The sequence below is a fragment of the Periplaneta americana genome, chromosome 4 (genome assembly GCF_040183065.1).
Source record: "Periplaneta americana isolate PAMFEO1 chromosome 4, P.americana_PAMFEO1_priV1, whole genome shotgun sequence".
In the NCBI taxonomy this organism is placed as follows: Eukaryota; Metazoa; Arthropoda; class Insecta; order Blattodea; family Blattidae; genus Periplaneta; species Periplaneta americana.
In genome coordinates, this window is record NC_091120.1 from 173,763,923 (window position 1) to 173,781,360 (window position 17,438).

General features: G+C 34.8%; 1 protein-coding gene across 1 annotated transcript; it reads left to right on the forward strand.

Moving 5' to 3' along the window:
- Positions 1–233: 233 nt before the first annotated feature.
- Positions 234–12,847, forward strand: LOC138698972 (dynein axonemal heavy chain 1-like). The gene is made up of 6 exons (XM_069825160.1): positions 234–273; positions 1,540–1,731; positions 4,560–4,737; positions 9,395–9,575; positions 10,876–11,103; positions 12,722–12,847. The coding sequence occupies exons 1-6, from the start codon at positions 234–236 to the stop codon at positions 12,845–12,847; spliced, it is 945 nt and encodes a 314-aa protein (XP_069681261.1).
- The last annotated feature ends 4,591 nt before the right edge of the window (positions 12,848–17,438 follow it).

Below are 17,438 nucleotides of genomic sequence, written 5' to 3' on the forward strand. Positions count from 1 at the left end.
TAAACAACCGTCAGCAATATTGAAATTTGAAACACCTTTCTTACTAAGAATAGGAACTTCTTGAGATGGATAGCAATGCAATTTATGTAGCTTGCTTAATTCGTTAATCTACATAAATCTATTCATATCTCATTTCTTTTCTAGCTGTTCAGAATGTCGCCATAGAAATAAAACGTCAGATTGATGATTTCCGTCCATACATTAAATTGATCTTAGCATTACGTAATCGTGGAATGAAAGATCGACATTGGAATCAAATTCAAGAAGAAACAGGTAAGCTTATTCCTCATGTTCATGTTATTTTTTGTGTGTTATTTTGAAATAATGCAAAGAAACAGAAAGTTATATATTGACAAATTGAGGACCGTTTTTGCAAAACTTGGTAACTGCAAAATTTGCAAAATCGAGATTTTGGTGGATTTGTTAACATAAAGTAGGCCTCTACACGATATTAAAGTTATCTTAGTAAAATTGAATTATTTCTCTTCATTATAGTGTGTCAAAGTCTGATGGTTGCACCTATAACCTTCTTGTCTTCATTCAGTTTTTTCTCTCCTGTAAAATTTAGTTTTCTCAGTTAGCAAGTTTTGCAAAAACGGTCCTCAGTTATGAACAAATATTTCCACTGAATTTTTTGCTTTATATATATTTTTTTCAAGTACTGGTAATCATTTTTTGTATTATCTCCGCAAATCATATTGTAAAATTGTTAAGTTAACCTCTGCTTTGTATTCTGGATCCTAGTGGTCAGCCTTAGATGTCGGCCAGATGTCCCAAATTGTGGAATTAGTAGTAGTTCACTGAGGTCATTTTATTGACTTTTCTAGTGTAACTGAAGAATTTATTTAAATAGTTTAATAATTTATTTACATTTATTATGATAGTTATCATGTTTATGCGTGTGCATTGTATCGTATTGTGTGAAGGAAGATCTAAAATTTTTAGAAATTTATACTTACTGATGAACTATTAAGTTACTGTATTTAAGTTACCGGTATATAAATAAAGACTTCACTGTGTTAACATTTTAAATCATGGTGTTATTTTACCTGACTTGGATTCAGAAGATGATGCAAATAATATCGAAATTAGTCAGTCAGGTAAAATAGCACCATGATTTAAAATGTTAATACAGTGAAGTTATTTATTTAATTTAAATAACTTAATAGTTCATCAGTGATTATATAAGTGTTAAAGAAGAGTATTCAAGAATGAATAGGTTTATAACTGGAAATTTGTTTGTCAGAGCAGCGTGGAGTGTTCTTACTGTATATTGTAAACTCAGCAACCAAGAGCTTCCATAGCTTAAAAGGCCTTATAATAATAGTAGGATAACAATAACAATGATGATGGTGATGTTGTGTGTTTGTTTTTCTTACTATGTAACTATGCCATATTTATCGTTACCGGTACATAAGTTTACCACATAAATTGTAACTTTATTTACTTTTTTTTTTGTTCCATTTAAAGCTTTGGCTGTGTAGTTGATCATTCAGTGGATGATTCTTAATTTTAATTGGACTCGTATATTTTTTATAGGAATAAAGATAGAATATTCACCGACTTTGACGTTTGCTATGTGTTTGGAAAAGGGTCTTGCTGATGTGCAAGATGAAGTGATAAAAATAGCAGAAGGTGCTGGAAAGGAGTATGCTATTGAGGAAACTCTTGGAAAGATGCAAGCAGATTGGGAAAATATTATTCTAGAAGTCACTCCATACAAAAATACAGGTATGCTATAGTATCTATAACTGTTTAGAAGTTATCATACAATATTTCGTTTTGATCACCAGTTTTTTCTTGAAAATAAAAAATTTATGTAGATTTGGTTGTCGAGTAATATAAAAGATGGCAAACTTTACATTGTAAAAGGTCATTTTTTGGAATGAAAGATAGTCAAGGACAGCTGATTCCTTCTATTTTATTTGGTTGAATGTTAATTTTAACTAGTAATTGTATTTTGAAAGAACAGGAACCTTTTAAAAAGCGCCGACAACTTTCTGTTTTACATTACACATTAGATATTTATTAAATGCTAAATTGTTGTTATAGTTGTTATACTACACATAGGAAAGATTAGACACAAATCTCGAATTTCTGTAAATACATTTTACCTTGAAATTAATACAATGCTTCCAATTTGAGATACACACATTGCATATGCAGATCCAATAACACTGAGGCCTCTTATGTTAGGAATATTCATGGTGTTTGGTACATTATGATTTCCTCTGGAAGTTCCACATGCCACTTCTTGAAAACATGTTCCATTTTTTTCTTCGTATTTACATATCTTAGTTAGATAAAGAAGTCAACTTAAGTCAACATTTACAAAATGTGTTCTAGACCACTGTAGATTCAAATGTTTGCAATTCCCTTGGTATGTTCTTGTTAAAGTTTATGTTAATGATGCCGATCGCAAGTATACAGAACATGAAGCAGGAAACTTTAAGCTTCAACATTGTGTGAATCATGGATTCCAATTTCATCCTAGGACATGAATTTGGTCTGTTATGATCTTGATAGCCTATGTTGTCTTAAGTGGAGGACTGAAGCTGTGTTGCACCATGAGAGCCTGTCATATGTTCGTTTAATGTCAGGTAGAAAAAGAGAAAAAAACTCTGATGGGAGTTATGAAAAGGATTGCAGGTATTTAGATATTTTGTCCACCCTTTCTGCACCACTTACACTTACATGTTACTGAAACTATAGGCCTACTCCATTTTATGTTGAGTTTTTAAACATTCATAAACAATGACATTTACTTTTTTATTTTACTAGGTTATTTTACGATGCTTTCTCAACAGCTTAGGTTATTTAGCATCTGAATGATATGAAGGTGATAATGCCAGTGAAATGAGTCCGGGGTCCAGCACCGAAAGTTACCCAGCATTTGCTCATATTGGGTTGAGGGAAAACCCCGGAAAAAACCTCAACCAAATAACTCGCACCGACCGGGAATCGAACCCGGGCCACCTGGTTTCGCGGCCAGACGCGCTGACAGTTACTCCACAGGTGTGGACAACAATGACATCATTATTTAAAATGTTAACACAGGGAAGTCGTCATTTATTAATTCAAATAACTTACCGGTAACAGTTAATCAGCAATATTAATAAAGTTAACAATAATTTAAATTCTCTAAAATTTGGAAACAGAAAAATAAATAGGCCTAATACAATTTAACGAACTCTGATACACGAAGTACAGCAAAAATATGCTTTAAAACTAAATTTAGAAATATGTGTATTTGGCTTGTTCTATATCAGGAGCGACATTTTGGACTGCTTGTGAGAGGCGAGATTTTTTAGGGAAGATCTTACTGGGTATATTGCTTGATGTACTCTCTCTCCCTATTTCCTCTGAAATGAACTAATAACCATACTGTAAACTCAGGTAAACCCAGTCATAAAGAAAAAGATTTAAGTCATGATATCAGATGTACTGAACATTTTTTTAAAGCTAATTATATTTTTCCTTCATTTCTTACGTATTTTTTATTATTTTAAGTCAATGTCTTGAGCATGTCCAAGATATCTGGAAGGTGGGTTCTGCGTTTGTTAACACTGGAACAAAAGGATGAGGGATTGTCTGGCTCGATTTGAGAAAACATGCCAATTTTTTGAGGTGGTTTATGACCATGCCGAGGCATGGATCCACTACCGCATACCAGAGACTAAACAATCGAAACAATCGAAGCACAGTGATTCTCCACCTCCAAAGAAAGAAAAGTACAACTGTTGAATCGATAGGAAAGACAGTCGTGGCGTCCATGTTCTGGAATTCTAAGGGATAATCATGATTATCTAGCAAAGGGGAGAACAGTAATCGGATAATATTATTGCAATCTCCTACAACAACCGAAAGGAAAAATTCGCGAGAAGAGGCTGGGTATGGCCAAGAAGAAAGTGTTATTTCATCACGACAATGCACCTGCTTACACGTCTACAATCACGGTTGCTAAACTACACGAACTACGGTTCGAATTGTTGCCGCACCCTTCCCCCCCCCCTCGCCCCCCAATGACCAGATCTTGCTAGCACCTTCAGATTTCTTTCTTTTCTCAATAAAAAATCTCTAAAGATTTCGTGGATTATCTTAAGACGTGTGGATTGAATTTATTTCTTTTCTTTTTCACTTTTAACGCCTCTTAATTTACAATAAATAACATGCTCTTTCAGATGAACTAGTAATATTAGCTGCTCTCTGATCCTTCTTGGACTGATTATCTGCTAGGATTTCTTTTTTGGACTTTTGTCCAAGTAGATTTTAGGTAATTTAATGAAAACTCCTAGGAATCTTCTCGTCAGTAATATCAATAATCTATCAATAATTCTATACTCTGTCCAGCGAAAGAAAACAGTGATCACATGTCAATAAACATAAGAGTTACTACCAATTCAGAGGTCCCAAGATCACGTGCATGTGAGTTTGAATCACTTCATTCTTTCGTTGGACAGACTTTAACAATGCTAGATAACCTTACAGTTAACACAGCACTGTTAAATACCGGTAATAAATTAAAAACTTGCTCTCATCAAGACAATTGTGTGTTCTAGGGACATACATAATGAAGATATCAGACGATGTATCACAAATGCTTGATGATCATGCTGCACTGACGCAGACAATATCATTCAGTCCGTTTAGAGCAGCTTTGGAGAAGGAAATTAGTGAATGGGAGACGCAGCTACATCTTACTACAGATGTCCTCGATGCATGGGCAGAATGCCAAAAGTTTGTATTACTAATTTTTTTTTTTTATTATCCAGTTTAATAAACCCTATTTCACCCTGAAGTATATTAAGGTTATAGTTGGCATCAAAATATATTTTATAAGCAATAACTTACTTACTTACAAATGGCTTTTAAGGAACCCGAAGGTTCATTGCCGCCCTCACATAAGCCCGCCATCGGTCCCTATCCTGTGCAAGATTAAGCCAGTCTCTATCATCATACCCCACCTCCCTCAAATCCATTTTAATATTATCCTCCCATCTACGTCTCGGCCTCCCTAAAGGTCTTTTTCCCTCCGGTCTCCCAACTAACACTCTATATGCATTTCTGGATTCGCCCATACGTGCTACATGCCCTGCCCATCTCAAACGTCTGGATTTCAAGTTCCTAATTATGTCAGGTGAAGAATACAATGCGTGCAGTTCTGTGTTGTGTAACTTTCTCCATTCTCCTGTAACTTCATCCCGCTTAGACCCAAATATTTTCCTAAGCACCTTATTCTCAAACACCCTTAACCTATGTTCCTCTCTCAGAGTGAGAGTCCAAGTTTCACAGCCATATAGAAGAACCGGTAATATAACTGTTTTATAAATTCTAACTTTCAGATTTTTGGACAGCAGACTGGATGATAAGAGCTTCTCAACCGAATAATAACACGCATTTCCCATATTTATTCTGCGTTTAATTTCCTCCCGAGTGTCATTTACATTTTATAAGCAATAAACAATAATAAAATTATAATACAAAATTGTGGTCAAGGTTGCAATTCACATGAATTATGTACAAGAATGCACCTTAATGAAAGAATGGATCGTTTCATAAAGCCTCAAGGCATGTCTCTATATTTATATCTAATGGTTATAGGAAGAGATATATATATATATATATATATATATATATATATATATATATATATATATATATAATAGCTAATAACATGTTATTTTAGAAGCAATAAATAGCTATACTAAGAGATGGCTTAAAATTTACGAATTAAATACATTATTTAGTAACAACAATTGGCAATAATCAGGTATTACAAGAAATGGCTCAAAATTAGAAATCAATTGCATAATTAAAATAAAAATTAAAACCAATAGCACAATATAATATATTATGCGAAATTGAAGACTTGCAGTTTCATTATGGTTGATTAGAAATAATACGATTTTTTTCCCGGAATAATCATTTTACAGTTTCACGAATATTCTATTCAAGAAGGACATGAAATACTTATGTGATTTAGAGTTGGTAAGTATATTGGTTAACGGTTTGGTAAATGTATAGTTTAAAGTGTTCAGTAACAACTCAAGCTCGTATCTTTCACGGCAAAAGACTGGACAATCATATAATACATGTTTGACATCTTGAGATTCCTCCCCACAAATGCAAGTTGCATCGCCTTTAATATGGAATCTACTTAAGTATTCCCCGAATTTTCCATGCCCAGTCAAAAACTGTGTCAGTACGAAATTTGGCGTTATTACTTTACATTTATTACGATCATAGACCGTTGGAAAATATAGCTCTTTTGTAAGAATTCCCTTATCACTATTGACCCATCTTTCGTTCCATTCTTGCATATGATGTTTTTTGGCTACTTTTTTTATATATGATATCGGACATAAATTGTACGACAGTGCCACATCAGAGTTGGCTACCATATTTGCCAATTCATTGGCTCTCTCATTTCCAACTATCCCAGTATGCCCTCTGACCCAAGTTATACAAATATGGACGGCACTTTTCATTATTAAAGTTCTTATCTCTGAGGCTATAATGTTAGTGTTATATTTATCATTAATTGATATTACTGCTGACTGCGAGTCACTGTGAATGCAAGCGCTGTAACCAGACTGACTACACCATTTGATTGCTTCTCGCAAAGCTAATAGTTCCGCCTGAAACACTGAGCACTCTGAGGAGAGTTTGAAGATAGCTGAGGTGTGTTGTCTCATTGTATATTAATTAGGACTATAGTTTAATCTAATGCTTGCATGCATAACACCGTATTTAAGTATAGCAGAATTCCTCTTAACCGGCACCAAAGGGGCTAAGCTAGTTCCGGATACGAGATTTTGCCGGAAATTAAATAAGTATTTTAACAAATTGCCTGTTAGTATTTTATGATGCCAACTTGTTGTAACTGCAGCCATATGAAGCTTACTTCTCAGTCACTTGATCATAACTAAATAATATAAAGCTGTGTGGATTTTCTTTATTAAAATACACCACTTAACAGAAAGATACACTAATTTTCCGTTCGAATATTGACTGAACGATCTTTATTTTGTTTGAAGCCGTTAGTCGAGGTTTCCGTCGCACACGCCAGTGTTGTTGTAGGATGACACCTACATAACAATTCAGTCTCATCTGCGTTATATATTTGTTCCGCACTAGCATTACTCCCAGACACAATTTTCTGAAACTGATTAATAATCTGAACCGCGGACATTTGGTTGGCAAAAAAGATTCAATGAAGTTCTCTTCGTTTCTCTTCAGCTTACAGATTGTTCTAAAATGTTGTTGTTTTCTAATGCCAGGCGTTTGACAATAAAGTCATTTGACCTCTTGCACTCCAATATTTTTCAAAGATATTATCATGGCCAGCCACTGAAGCACAGATTTTGAGGTGTTCCGAATCCATTTCTTGGTTTGAGTTGCACAATGGGCAGTTAGGGGACTCATATATTCCAATTCTATGCAGGTGTTTGGCCAAACAATCATGGCCTGTTGCCAATCTAAATGCAGCTACAGAAGATTTTCGTGGTAAATCGGGAATTAACTGTGGATTTTGATGCAGGGAGTTCCATTTTTTCCCCTTGAGATTGTATTATCAAATTTTGTTTGTTGAAGTCTAAGTTTGTAGATTTAATAAATCTTTTCACAGAGGAAAACGTAGATTTAGTAACAGGTCTGTAAGTAGCAGTGCTGCCCTTCTTTGCTAAAGCATCCGCATTCTTGTTTCCCAGGATTCCACAATGGGATGGTATCCATTGGAATACAATTCTTTTATTGAGTGATATTAATTGAGAGAGCATTTTAGTTATTTCTGCTGTTTGAGATGAAGGTGTGTGTTTAGAGACGATTGATAGAATACCTGCTTTGGAGTCTGACAATATAACTGTATTCTTAAATTTATTGATGTGGCAGAGAAGATTCCTGAGACTTTCACTTATTGCAATGATTTCACCATCAAAGCTTGTTGTTCCATATCCAGGAGATCTATAAAGTGAGAAGAGACAGCACGTAACACCTGCACTGGCACCCTGTTCTCTGGAGATCAAGGATCCGTCGGTGTATAAATGAAGCCAGTTTTGTGGAGGGTACCTAATATTAATTGTCTCTAAAGACAATTGTTTCATTATTTCAGTGTTTACTTCTGATTTCAGTATTTCTTCTGTTAAATTTAGATTATATTCTATATTTAATAGAGTTAAAGAGTTTGGTTTAATTTGTAAGTTTTCTTTTAAATTCGGGATATTGATTTTCTGTTTTAATTCTTGAACCATGGATATGAAACTTTTTTGAGTTTTCAATCTACAGAGAGGACTGTATGAATGCCAATTGTTTCCTGGTAATCTGATAAGCTTTTCATATTGAATCAGTGCTTTTTCTTCTATTGTCATTTTGATGCTGTTAATATTAGTGAGGAATCTCATAGAATCTATTGGAGTTATTTTGATTCCACCAGTAATGAGTCTGAGAGCTTGGTTTTGAACATATTCTATTTCGTTTATGAAAGGTGAAGTACAGTAATTAAAATTTCTCCACAGTATGTCAGCACTGGCTGTATAAACATTTTATATGTAGTGTTCAAAGTATTCCTAGAGTATCCCCATTTCTTTCCTGCTAGTCTTTTTAGAAGGGAGAATCTTTTACGAGCTTTTTCAGATATGTATTTCAAGTGGTTGCTCCATGTTAACTTACTATAGAAAATAACTCCAAGATATTTGGATTCATAAGTCCTGGCCATTGTATTGCATATATTCTAAAAATTTTAAAACCATTTTAACATGAACTCCGAAGCTTGCTTTGTGTTCTCCAGCAATAGCATGAATAAATTACTAATAGCTTCTCAATATTAACAAAATTTATTTAATTATTTAATTTAATGCTCGGACACTTGACACAAAGTCATTCGTCTACGTACTTCCCAGTAGAATGTCTTTTAATGCACTACACTTTTCAACGTGAGCCCAGTCCATAACATTATCACTGTCTTCGCACAAAACAGAAGATGGTGATCTGATGAAGATGAGCAGCTAGAAGATTATAACCAGTAAGAACACGGACTGCTGCAATTGTTGATTGTCTGTGTGGTTGATGTGGGATGTCAGTAGTGAATTCCACTTCTTGCCTTCGCTTGTTGTTTGGTGGTGTCTACGTACCTCATATTTGAATTTCCTAGTTATGTAGAGTTTAGCCGAATTGAATGGTATTTTGTAATTTGGAGTTACTATTATTTCTGTTCTTTTTTGTTAGAGTATCAGCGATCTCGTTCTCAATTATACCACAGTGGGAGGGAATTCATTGAAATTTTATTACTTGTTTGTTGGTGTGTAGCTTGCATAGTGAGTCATAGATTGTTGCTATTCTCATATTAACAAAATAAAATCGTTCATATTTTATTGGCGCGCTTTGTATAATTTTTCAGACAGTGGATGTACCTGGAACCAATATTTACTAGTGAGGATATTAATAGACAGTTACCAGTAGAGAGCAAGAAATATAAAACAATGGAACGAAACTGGAGGAGAATTATGAAAAATGCTTTCGATAATCCAAAGGTTGGTATGTTTTCTTTCAATCATGAAACTGAGTGGATTGTAGTGCAGGTATGTAAAGACATTAGTGGTGCTGCCTCTGGGTAGGCCTTGAGCATAGGACGCAGCTGGACAGAAAGAAAAGGGCAAAAAGGACACTTGATAGAGATTGTCACCTGTTCTGTATTCTTTACCGTACCTAAAACAATTTAATTTGTGTCCAGAACTATTGCAGATAGAAAATAGTACATTATGCAACGAGCCTATAATGATAGTAATTAAGATGCGAGTATGTTTGTTTATGAAACGAGCGCAAGTGAGTTTCATAATTTTCATACGAGCGTCTTAATTACCATTATAGGCAAGTTTCATACGACTTTTTATGCTCGACCATATTTCTAACCTGAAATTATTCAGAAGTATTCATTTTATTTGTATCTGACTGAAGATCGGAAGTGACCTTGTGCATAACTCGTATATTGTTAGATGTGCGCAGACGCGAAAGTATTGATTTTTTCCGAGGAACAATGTCATTGACCTTGATGTAATGTAAAGAATAACATGAACTAATTTTAATATAACCTGGAAATTGATTTAGAATTGAAAAACGAGATGACAAATTGAATTTATTTGAATATTATTTACAATTAACGCTAATTATTATAGTAACAGAAAATAACCTTCTGCGACAGTATTGGATTTCCAGCCTCCGTCACGTTTCCCTCGTTGTCTTTCGATTGCATATCTGAGAATAATCGAAAACCTGAACTTTAATGAATAGGTGTACTTTAATGACATGCATTAAAGGACTGCTACCAGGTGTATAATTACGACATTTCGGCATGGTCGAGCATAAACAAAATTTTTACCAATCATAAAAAAAAAAACCTTGCTGCGTTAATTGATAGCCACAATGAGTAACTAGGATTATTTTCTTTTAGTTGACAATACATTCATGAATTTTTTTTAAGTCTTAATTATTGTTTTTAATTTATTAATTAACAATAAATATTAGATATTTACAAAATGCCTTCATTATTAGTTTCATTACCTAGTTTCCGTGAAATATTAGGTTATTTCCTTTGTAAGAAAAAAAAACTGTACAAGCAGTATTCATTTTAAAAGGTTATTTCCAATGGTATAACTTTCGGCACACTTGTTTTCATTTTCTTTTCAAACTGCTTTTGCTACATCGCAACTTTTTTTTGTAAATGACCAATGACCTGGAAAGGATGAAGACAATGCGTTCCTGCTGTAGTATATTTTTTTTAATTTACAGACACTAATTAAACATTTCTTTGTAATTATTCATATTTTCTCTCGTCAGTATATAGCATTTGATTTATATCTATATCTATGACACTTTATACAGGTAATGGATGTATGCCCAGACAGAACCTTGTTGGAGAGTTTAAAAGAGTGCAATACTTATTTGGAGCAGATACAGAAGGGACTGGCTGACTACCTGGAGACAAAACGCTCAGTTTTCCCACGATTTTATTTCCTTAGTGACGACGAACTTCTTGAAATTCTGTCACAAGCTAAAAACCCATTAGCTGTTCAGCCTCACTTGCGTAAATGCTTTGAAAATATTCAAAAGGTATTATAGAATAGTAATATTAATGATAGTATAAATAACATTAATAGTTAATAGTAGAAATACCGGTAATGACAAAACACAATTATACAACTAAAATAATTGAACAAGAAAAAAACAGCATTCGCATGATTCGTAGGTGAGTTCTATGTAAACGCATAAATGCCGCATTTCATCTCAAGAAAAATATATTAAAAAAAAACAGTAGGCCCTACCAGGATAACAGAGAGGGTTTGGAATTGACCGGGTTACATCAGCTGCTTGTCTGTGCGGATGATGTGAATATGTTAGGAGAAAATCCATAAACCATTAGGGAAAACACGGGAATTTTGCTGGAAGCAAGTAAAGAGATACTGTAGGTTTGGAAGTAAATCCCGAAAAGACAAAGTATATGATTATATCTCGTGACGAGAATATTGTACGAAATGGAAATATAAAATTTGGAAATTTATCTTTTGAAGAGGTGGAGAAGTTCAAATATCTTGGAGCAACAGTAACAAATATAAATGATACTCGGGAGGAAATTAAATACAGAATAAATATGGGAAATGCCTGTTATTATTCGGTTGAGAAGCTTTTATCATCTAGTCTGCTGTCAAAAAATCTGAAAGTTAGAATTTATAAAACAGTTATATTACCGGTAGTTCTTTATGGTTGTGAAACTTGGACTCTCACTTTGAGAGAGAAACATAGGTTAAGGGTGTTTGAGAATAAGGTGCTTAGGAAAATATTTGGGGCTAAGAGGGATGAAGTTACAGGAGAATGGAGAAAGTTACACAACACAGAACTGCACGCTTTGTATTGTTCACCTGACATAATTAGGAACATTAAATCCAGACGTTTGAGATGGGCAGGCATGTAGCACGTATGGGCGAATCCAGAAATGCGTGTAGAGTGTTAGTTGGGAGGCCGGAGGGAAAAATACCTTTAGGGAGGCCGAGACGTAGATGGGAAGATAATATTAAAATAGATTTGAGGGAGGTGGGATATGATGATAGAGAATGGGTTAATCTTGCTCAGGATAGGGACCAATGGCGGGCTTATGTGAGGGCGGCAATGAACCTCCGGGTTCCTTAAAAGCCAGTAAGTAAGTAAGTTGGGCCTACCATACTTTCTTCTACGTTTTGTACATTCCAAGACAATTTTGTTTCTCTTGTTATTAATGCATTCCCATCTATGTTAAATAACTACATTGTTGCATTATATTTGAAATTCTCTCTCTGTTACCTTGCTCTACAGGCGCACATACACTGACACACTTCCGAATGCACTCACAGACCTGCAAATACACATGAAACAACTGTTACAAGAACAGAAATAGAGGAAAAAGGAGGGTAGGAAGAAAGACGGAGAATGTAACAAATATAAAAATGAAAGGCATTTTACTTCATTTATAAGCTGTAGTCTCTATTATTGAAGTAGATAGCCTACTATAGGACGATGGCTCAAGGATTAAGACAAGACTGCCCCTTAACACAAATTCTTTTTGACATATACAGCGTGAGTATAAATGACTTCCCTGATTATGAAAATTATTTGTGGACAAACGATTGAACGTAGAAAAATTGTATATATAGCAGTATATGGAGAAACTCTCCAAGTTTTTAAACATACCTTATAGGTGCTCGATATGGGCTTCCCTTGTGACCCTACAGACATCAAGCCGATAGTTCAATTCGTCCCACACACAGCTAAACTGTGTATCCATATCGATTGCAACGATGGTGTTGATGATGCGGGCATGTAGCTCTGGCAGATTTTCCGGTAATGGAGGTACAAAAAGAGAGTCTTTAACATACTCCCACAGGTAGAAGTCACACGGTGTTAAGTCAGGGGAACGTGGAGGCCAGGACAAGAGCTACATGTCGTCTCTCATCACGCGACCAATCCATCTGTTTGGCAATCGGTCATTCAGAAATGTCTGGACTTCGTTGTGGAAGTGAGGTGGAGCGCCATTTTGTTGATATATAAAATCAGCACTATCACTCTCCAGCTGTGGCATCAGCCACTCTTCTAACATGTCCTGACACGGTGGGTTCGAGAAAAAGAAAGGGTCGTATACATTGGACTTGGAAAGTGCAATGACAAAGATGGAGTGCGATGGAGTACTGATTATGCATAATTTAGGCTAACAGTTAATACATTTATTACAATAAATGTAAGCCCATTGTAATATGATTTTGCTTACTTTCTTAAACTTGTGATTTTTTTCAATAGATTCAGAATATAAAATAGTTAGAGAAATATCTAATTTTAGTAAGTGATTTCGCTGTTTGCTATTAGAAAAGTTTTCTTTTCAAATATTTCATCAGCATTTTATTAAAACTTGTGTGTTTTTTCCAGCTGAATTTTGAAGATGATCTAGAAATAACTGCAATGTATTCTGCGGAGGGAGAATGCGTCAATCTGAATCCAACTCTTCATCCACAAGGAAATGTGGAGAATTGGTTATTATTGGTAAGTAAACATCAGTTGGTCTATTAAAATTGTTATGCGACTTTTGAAACAGTTAATGAAACTGTGTACATATTATGAAAATTCATTTGTTCCTTATTTTTTACATTAACATACAAATATTTTTCAGGTTGTAAATTTAATTATCAATGTAATATTTTATTTACTAAAATAATATGAAGAAATATAATTCTTAACTAAAGAGTGTTCATATTTAAAGTTAAAACACGCATATTAGGTCAATCATACAGTGTTCATAGATTTGATAAGATACATTAAAGGTGATATATTACAGTTATATGAACACTAATAAATACAATAAAATTATTAAAGAAGTTGTTATAGTCAGACATGTTTCGGAGATGCTTCTCCATCTTCAGTGACTATTTACCACGACGGATGGTTCAGATGATCGAACCGCGTTGTTGCTTGGCTTAAAGGAGTGTGGTAAATAGTCACTGAAGATGGAGAAGCATCTCCGAAACATGTCTGACTATAACTAATTTCTTTAATAATTTTATTGTATTTATTAGTGTTCATATAACTGTCATATATCACCTTTAATGTATCTTAAAGGGTGTTCATTTGTATTTTTTTTCTGTATATTTAAGAAGGTATCTAATATCTACATTAGTATAGTGAAGTCCACACGTGTGGAGTAACGGCTAGCGTGTCTGGCCGCGAAACCAGGTGACTCGGGTTCGATTCCCGGTCAGGGCAATTTACCTGATTGAAGTTTTTTTTCCGGGGTTTTCCCCTCAATCCAATATGAGCAAATGCTGGGTAACTATCGGTGCTGGATCTCAGACTCATTTCACCGGCATTATCACCTTCATCTCATTCAGACGCTAAATAACCTAAGCATTGTAAAATAACCCAAAAAGAAGTATAGTGAAAACTTCGAACCGCCAATCATTGCATAACAAAAGAACGACACTAATTAGCGAAAATCCAGTACAGGAATGTAATTAATTATGCAGTGGGGAGTAGGATTAAATTTAAGCATGGAGTTTTGATTTTCGTATAATGATTTAAAATTTTGAAAAAAAAAGTGGAATTGCTAATCTATTATAAATAGACTATGCTTATTTCAAACACTATCATTTTAGATGAAAAGTTTGATTACATAACCATAGGTATCAACAAATTAAACAGTGTAAATCCTTCATTAACAAAAACAACGAATTTAAAGAATGAGATGACAAATTATGAATTAACAATGTTGCAAAGTTAAGATTGCGCTGTAAAAATATGATGGAAAAAAGTAATTTATACATAGGATCTTCATTGATCAAGGACAGTGTGTAAAAGTTCTTTATATAGCCTATGTATTGTGCAGAATTTATTAATGTTCAGTTAAAACAGAGTGAGTCTGCCAGGACTAGACTGGCGTCAATTAAAAGTCGTATGCGTAGTAACAGCTGCGTCATCACAGTGATCAACTGATCAGACATCTTGCTAGCGTACGTTTCGTGTTTAGTTACGTAAACATGTTCACACAGTGAGGGTGCAGCTGTATAACGTACATTTAGAGTGCAGTAGTGTGTCCATTATGAAATTAAACCATGAACAACGAGTGTTTATTTACGACAACTTTGTGAAATACGAATCTTGGAGAACAGTTGTAACAAACTTCCGTTAGTCATTCCCTGATTCGTCAGAGCCTTCTAAAGGAATGATTTACAATTTAGTGAAGGAATTTCGTACAACTGAATCAGTATTGGATAAGAAACAAACATGTGTGAAATGTGTTCTCATTGCGAGATGTTAGATGAAATTGGCCACCTACTAGAGAGAATTCCTAGGGGTGTCATAGTTTTCAGTATAAGAGGTACGAAACAATGAAAATTAAAACTTTACAAAATTCGTGTAGTTCAGAGGTTAACGGAACCCGATTTTCCGGTTTTGCATGTGGTTCCAACAGTCAGTGCAATGTAAGATGGACTAGGCCTACTTGACTTCACCTTAATTTTTTATAGTGACTAAGCATGGTTCCCCCTCAGTGGTTACGTGAACACTCAAAACAATCATTATTATCGCCGCGCTCTCATGGTTAACATTCGGTAGGTCTTTGAAATTTAATTGCATTATTGTTTTCAATTTCGTATGTCGCCGCTCCAATCACTCGCCTCAATTTCAATATTGCAACCAATAAGCTGCTGCCATTATTAAATGACACCTGCTTGTCTAATCCACGTGGACTAAAACCGAGGTTGCAATGTCTTGTGCTGAGGTCGAACATTAAAGTATGTGATTAAAAATGATTATTAAAGAGTTATTATTAAGAGTTAAGAATGTCAACGTACTCGTATATGAAATAATAATAATAATAATAATAATAATAATAATAATAATAATAATAATAATAATAATAATAATAATCTGGGCAGGGCATGTAGCACGTATGGGCGAATCCAGAAATGCATATAGAGTGTTAGTTGGGAGGCCAGAGGGGAAAAGACCTTTGGGGAGGCCGAGACGTAGATGGGAGGATAATATTAAAATGGATTTGAGGGAGGTGGGATATGATGGTAGAGACTGGATTAATCTTGCTCAGGATAGGGACCAATGGCGGGCTTATGTGAGGGCGGCAATGAACCTCCGGGTTCCTTGAAAGCCAGCCAGTAAGTAAGTAAGTAAGTAAGTAAGTAATAATAATAATAATAATAATAATAATAATAATAATAAAAATAATAATAATAGCCATGTAACAATATAACAAACTAGTGCTTATTCTTATATCGAGGAAGTAGACGTGATAACGTGACGCTTAGAGTGAAACCTACAGAGCAACAATCTGTCGGCAAAATTATGTTTTAAAAGCACACCGCACAATATTGTATGATGCCAACATGTTAACCATGAGAGAGCGGCGATAATATTGGGACAGTGAAAATCCACACTGTTTTCACGAACAACCGCTACATGACATAAATTCGAGCCATTTCGGAGAACGAACTGCGGCGAGTTGCTGGATATGTCTTCAGGAGATGTGCAGCTTGCCAGATATCACAAGGACGTAATTTCGAACATGAATTGTGAATTCGGTAAGTAGGCCCTACATCATTACGCAATATATACTAACCGCAAAAGCACGCAACGAATCCTCTGCATATGGTAGCGTCGTTACATATGAATCAGCTGTTGTGAGTGCGGTTATGAGTCTAGCCTTGGCTGGTTCACTCTGTACATAAGATACCCGTATCTACATATTTCAAAATGTTCATTTCTAATAAATAAGTGATTTGAAGTTAATAAAAATTACACTCACCTGTAATGTTAATAGGTTGAGGATGCAATGAGATCTACTCTTCGTATCACAATGGGAGATGCACTAGAAGATCTACAGGAAAAGACCCGTAATGAATGGGTTTTGAGCTGGCCAGGACAGATAGTCATTGCAGGCTCCCAGACTTACTGGACTGCTGAAGTGGAGAATGGTCTTCTCCAGAAAAGCCTTCCGGAATATTACAAGAAAATGCTGGGAATGGTAAGAATTCTGGAACTTAAAATACAGTAGTGACTGCGAGTAAAAATGACAGTTTTTTTACATTTGAAGGGATTATTTTAAATCTATTTTATATCGGATAGGTTGCTCACTTGCTAGGAATGAAAAAAAGACCTTGCCTCAGATTTCAGTTTATGTGCATGTTTTGCTTTCTTTCGGCGTCCTCCTGAACTGTCGCCTACAAATGTTTCTTATTCCATACTAAAAACAACTTCCATCACATAAGCTCACAAGGAAAAGACTGTATTGTCCGTGTTGAATAGGCTATGTAGCATTATCGAGAAAAGTGCGCCAGATTGTCAGTATAACTAACACAAGAAAGTAATTAATTTAAATTATACAAATTCTGTAACATGTATATTGGACGTAATACGAT

Excerpts from the sequence above, each read along its gene's own strand:
- LOC138698972 (XM_069825160.1), top strand. The coding sequence starts at position 234 with ATGAAAGATCGACATTGGAATCAAATTCAAGAAGAAACAG. Across the intron at positions 4,738-9,394 it reads GCATGGGCAGAATGCCAAAA|ACAGTGGATGTACCTGGAAC; the intron begins GTTTGTATTACT and ends ATAATTTTTCAG. Across the intron at positions 9,576-10,875 it reads CTGAGTGGATTGTAGTGCAG|GTAATGGATGTATGCCCAGA; the intron begins GTATGTAAAGAC and ends CACTTTATACAG.